General features: G+C 38.5%; 1 protein-coding gene across 4 annotated transcripts; it reads left to right on the top strand.

The window, feature by feature from the left end:
- Positions 1-261: 261 nt before the first annotated feature.
- Positions 262-4,243, top strand: LOC110929289 (protein IQ-DOMAIN 1). 4 transcript variants are annotated; one of them, XM_035988451.1, is made up of 7 exons: positions 262-615; positions 914-1,011; positions 2,616-2,716; positions 2,855-2,986; positions 3,128-3,358; positions 3,556-3,666; positions 3,789-4,243. In XM_035988451.1, exons 3-7 carry the CDS (start codon positions 2,642-2,644, stop codon positions 4,002-4,004), a joined length of 765 nt encoding a protein of 254 aa, XP_035844344.1. In that variant the 5' UTR covers positions 262-615; positions 914-1,011; positions 2,616-2,641; the 3' UTR covers positions 4,005-4,243. The 4 variants fall into 4 exon arrangements, with proteins under 4 accessions (XP_035844344.1, XP_035844345.1, XP_022028110.1 ...); XM_035988452.1 differs by having other exon boundaries at positions 265-615; positions 2,867-2,986; XM_022172418.2 differs by lacking the exon at positions 914-1,011 and having other exon boundaries at positions 265-615.
- The last annotated feature ends 702 nt before the right edge of the window (positions 4,244-4,945 follow it).

Below are 4,945 nucleotides of genomic sequence, written 5' to 3'. Positions count from 1 at the left end.
AGAACTTTTAAAATACAATTTTTAGGTGTTTTAAACATGTTATAGGCTTCTTTTGGGCTAGTTTGGGTTGTTCTAGGTTGACTCCAAGCTTGTTTAGAGTTGGTATACTCATTTTAGACATGTTCACACCATTTTTGGCAGCAATTTCGTCAGAATTTGGTTTGAAAAATGCGCTTGAGGGCCTCAACATGAGGCTTTTAACGCCAAGCAAGAAAGTTGTACAAGACCTGAAAAGCGGGCCTAGAAGCACGCCTCCATAAGCCTAAACATTAGAAGCATGATCAATAAATATAACTTAAACCTTAGAGAGAGATAAAACTTAAATCTAATAATAGATTGAGTTTTGATAGTCAGGCAAGAGTTGAGGTATCATTTTCCAATAGTGCAGATATAGTAAGTTCATGGAGATGAAACTCTTTACACCTACAACTATAGTCAGTCTGTCAGTTTCTGAGAATTCATCCACACCTTAAAAAGCTTCTTTTTATTCCCTTAACATTTTTTCCAAAACTAGCCATGGATCATGACGTTTCTCCTTCCTCACTCACGTCCATCTTCTTGCTTACTATTACAACAATTTCCCCTTCTTCTTCTCTGTTCATTACTACAATTCAGGTACCCACAACTCTCATCATACGGTCTTCATTAATACTTATTAGTTGTTAATCTTTGTTACTTCTGCTGTTAATCACTTTACGGGTTTGTGAAATCTTCTTTTACTTGATAATCTTTGTTGCTTATACTACCTTTGTTCATTGCTTTGCTTCATGAGGGTGTGTCAAATCTTTCTTTTAATCTTGTATTCTTGATAATCTTTGTTCGTTTTAGGATTGATCATGTTAATGGCTTCATGGGGCATGTCAAAATCTTTGTGCCCATGTTGTTTTTACTTGATAGTCTTTGTTGTTTGCAGGGTTAACTTTTGGTGTTCATGGGGGTTGTCAATTGTTTCATATAAATCCCTTTTGTTCATTGCTTTATGAGGGTGTGTCAAAAGTTTCATTAAATCAGGTAATCTTTGTTGTTTTATAAGGTTACTTCTGTTATTTGCTTCATGGGGTGTGCCGGATGGTGTAATGGGTTCATTCGTTTTCACTGCCACATAGGCATGACCCTTCACTCATTTTTTTTCACTGCCACATAGGCATGAGCCCTCACTCATTTTTTTTCACTGCCACATAGGCACGAGCCCTTACTCATTTTTTTTTCACTTTTAATGTGTAATGATTTCACAAGTTTCACTACCTACACGCATTAGAATTAGGGGTGTTTAAAAAACTCGTGGCTCGCAGCTCGCTCGAAACTCGCTCGAAAAGAGCTCGAAGAAAGCTCGGCTCGAAATTGGCTCGGTTGTAAACAAGCCAGCTCGGCTCGGCTCGGTTTGTAAACGAGCCGAGCTCGAGCTTAGCCTAGCTCGACTCGTGAGCTAGCTCGATAAGGTTTACATCCTTCATTTTTTGTCCCACATCGCTTAGAAAACAAAAACTAAGAGAGTATCTCCCTTATAAAAGAAAGTAAAGACAATGTCTAAAGTGAATTAACTAACTATTTATACGTGCATATTTAGCCATATTGTAAAATTAAATGGCAATTATGGCCCTTAGTCTATGAATAAATTCATTTTAAGGGTTTTTTAAGTAGTAAATTTTGCGGTTCTTTGTTAGTTTGATCTAGATCGAGCCGAGCCGAGCTAGCTCGAATTCTAATTGAGTCGAGCTCGAGCCTCAAATCTCAGCTCGATTTGAAATTCGAGCTCGAGCCGAGCCAGCTCGAATCGAGTTCGAGCCGAGCTCGGGCTGGGTCTAGCTCGGCTCGACTCGACTCGTTTACAGCCCTAATTAGAATAGCATTATATGAAATAAATTAAAAATAAAAAAATGAATGAATCTGATTGGTTGGTTCCACGGGCCCCACCACCACCGGGCGGTGTTCAGCGTTGGGGTAACGTCCACATCACCAAGGCGTTACCCATTACACACAACCTTATAATCTTGCTTCCTTGGTTAATGAATGAATCTGATTGGTTGGTTCCACGGGCCCCACCACCCCCGGCGGTGTTCAGCGTCGGGGTAACGTCCACATCACCAGGGCGTTACCCATTACACACAACCTTATAATCTTGCTTCCTTGGTTAATGAATGAATCTGATTGGTTGGTTCCACGGGCCCCACCACCCCCGGGCGGTGTTCAGCGTTGGGGTAACGTCCACATCACCAGGGCGTTACCCATTACACACAACCTTATAATCTTGCTTCCTTGGTTATCTTTGTCAGTTATGTGGGTATTTTTGTATATTGGGTCATGGGGTGTGCCAAATCATTCAAATTTTGTTTTCTTGGTTATCTTTGTTGCTTTTAGGATTGATTATGTTAATTTGTTAATTGCTTCATGGGGGAATGCCAAAATCTTTCATAATCTTGCTTTCTTGATAATCTTTGGGGTGTGTCAAATGTTTCATAAATTCTTGAGTTTATTGATATGTATGTTGTTAATTTAGACGCCCTCGGACTTGTCAATGTCGTTGATTTCATCATAAGAATATATGAAAACAAGTTTATCCTAGGTCATCTTTTTGGTCAAACTTGAATAACAACATGTCTTAAGTTGTGCTATAGGTCTTCATATCGTTTATTCAGCACGAATGGGTGTTTGTGATTGGTTTAAGAGGAGACACAACAATAAGAAAAAGAAGGAAAACATGCGTCTAAAGTTCGAGGTGATGCTCTTATTTGCATATTTATTTTAACTTTAGGCTACAAAAATGATTGCTAATGCTAAAAGTGATCAGGTTGACTTTAAAAGTCAAAGCATATCTTCTGTTATAGAAAGCTTTTAAGGCTAATGCTCCTTGTAGCATATGCAACAGGATTCCATTGATTCAATAGGTGCAAAGGTCACTGATCCTACTGTGAATAAATTAAAGTTTCTTACTTCTAATAACGAATACGCTGCCACCCGAATCCAAACTGCGTTTCGAGCATATAAGGTATGTTTTTATGTGTTCTGTTTTCATGCCGCGGGTCCCTTTTACTTGAAATGAAGATGGGACCCACCAAATGTAGGTGACATGACATCTAAAATAACAATTGTTGAAGATACATCTGTTTTGTACATGAACAATTAACAGGCAAGAAAAACGCTACGTCTTCTCAAAAGGATTTCAAGATTTCAGGCATTTATCGCAGCGGATGCTTTTACAAAGCGGGCTCCGACTGCTCTTGAAAGATTACATTTTTGGAGCAAAATTCAGGCGGAAATCAGTGGTCGCCGCCTCTGCAAGGTGGCAGAAGGCCGGATGAAGCAAGTGAAGCTTCAAGATCATCGGTTGAAAGTTGCATCCAAACTTCATAAACTTGAGGTATTGCTTATATAGTTATATCCTCATGACATAAAATTTTTACACTAGAAACTAGTGCCATCTTGTACAAATATGCTATATCTGAACCAAATCTGAATCTGAATATTAAATATAATTGGAAGCAATACTCCCATCCATGATGTTACATGAAGATGGGACACACAAAATATCGAGCCCTAATAAACGATATGGCGCAGATGAAATGGTGGAGTAGGCCCATGCTAAAGGAGATCGGTTTGAAGACGGAACAAACAGAGAAAGCAACTAACAAGCATGAACGCGCATTGGCATATGCATTCTCTCATCAAGTATGTTAACATACAAACAACCTTTTACATTTTTTTTTCTATAAATTTGTGCTTTTTTAAGATGAACAAAATTGTCATTGTGAGTGTTATGAATTTTTTTTTTTTTTTTTTTTTTTGTGAAGTGGAGGGCAAATTCGAATAGATGTTTTGGTCAAGCTTACTATGATTTAAGCAAAGAAAGCTGGGGTTGGAACTGGATCGAGCCATGGATTGTGGTTTATCGGTTGGAGGGTCATGTTGTGATCCGGCCTGTTGTTTCTCCACGGGCCAGGAAACGAGAGAAGCCAAGAGTAGGCGTGTTGAGTAACATGTCAAAACGGGTCGGTTTTCGTAAGTGAAAATTCTAAAAAAGAAAACAGTATTTGTTTACAAAATATGGCTCCTTTACGAATGGAAAATCAGAAGAAGAATGGTTCCGGTACTCAAATAATTTATTAATTATTGTGTATACATAGTGGGAATTGGTTTATTTATGTTTTTTATTATTATTCTTTTATTTTTGGTTTTATTTAATCAAGTTTGATGATCAATGTAATGTATATTTTGGTCATAAATTATATTCAAATTTTGTGGATGATTAGTTATAGAGTAAAATGCAATTTGTCACCCTGTGGTTTGGTCCATATTGCAATATGTAAAAATGCGTAAATTGATGATGATTATGTACATAATTGTTCACACTTTGATGATGATGATGATCATCATCATGGTTTGATGATGTACAGAGTGAAGGTTATTAGGTGGTTGGTTTAGGCACATGATTGTTCACAGTTGGATGATGATGACGATCATGGTGTACAGATTGAAGGTTTGACGTCGATGATTGTGTGTCTGAGTCTGTGTATTAGTGAAGGTTATTAGGTAGTTGGTTTGATGATGTACAAAGTGATGGTTTAGGATTATGTGTCTGTGTATTAGTGTGCATTTGATCCATTTGGTCAATAGATAGTAGGCAGTAAGCATGATTGCAGTACGCAGTATGTGTATTTGATCCATTAGGTGTTGGCATTAGATTGTGCAGAATGCAGGTTTGGTCTATCAGACCTGGCAAACGGGTTGGGTTGGGTCGGTCCGGGTCATGGGTCAAAACGGGTTCGGGTCAATTAAAAAAGAGGTTGTTTTGGTTCGGGTCAAAAAGGGCTCGGGTCAGAATGGGTTCGGGTCAGAACGGGTTTCGGGTCGGAACGGGTTTCGGGTCGGGTTGGTTAAAAATGTTTTTTTTAAAGAGATTGTACATCAAGGGGCAATTTTGTTCGGTTCGAAACGGTTCGCGTCAAAA

The sequence above is a fragment of the Helianthus annuus genome, chromosome 3 (genome assembly GCF_002127325.2).
Source record: "Helianthus annuus cultivar XRQ/B chromosome 3, HanXRQr2.0-SUNRISE, whole genome shotgun sequence".
NCBI lineage: Eukaryota > Viridiplantae > Streptophyta > Magnoliopsida > Asterales > Asteraceae > Helianthus > Helianthus annuus.
This window is presented reverse-complemented; position numbering and strand designations above follow the sequence as displayed.

What these genes read in the sequence shown, in the direction of transcription:
- LOC110929289 (XM_035988451.1), top strand. Translation starts at nt 2,642, where the DNA reads ATGGGTGTTTGTGATTGGTTTAAGAGGAGACACAACAATAAGAAAAAG. An exon ending in CCAAACTTCATAAACTTGAG is followed by an intron (nt 3,359 to 3,555) that starts GTATTGCTTATA and finishes GATATGGCGCAG; the next exon opens with ATGAAATGGTGGAGTAGGCC. An exon ending in CATATGCATTCTCTCATCAA is followed by an intron (nt 3,667 to 3,788) that starts GTATGTTAACAT and finishes TTTTTTGTGAAG; the next exon opens with TGGAGGGCAAATTCGAATAG.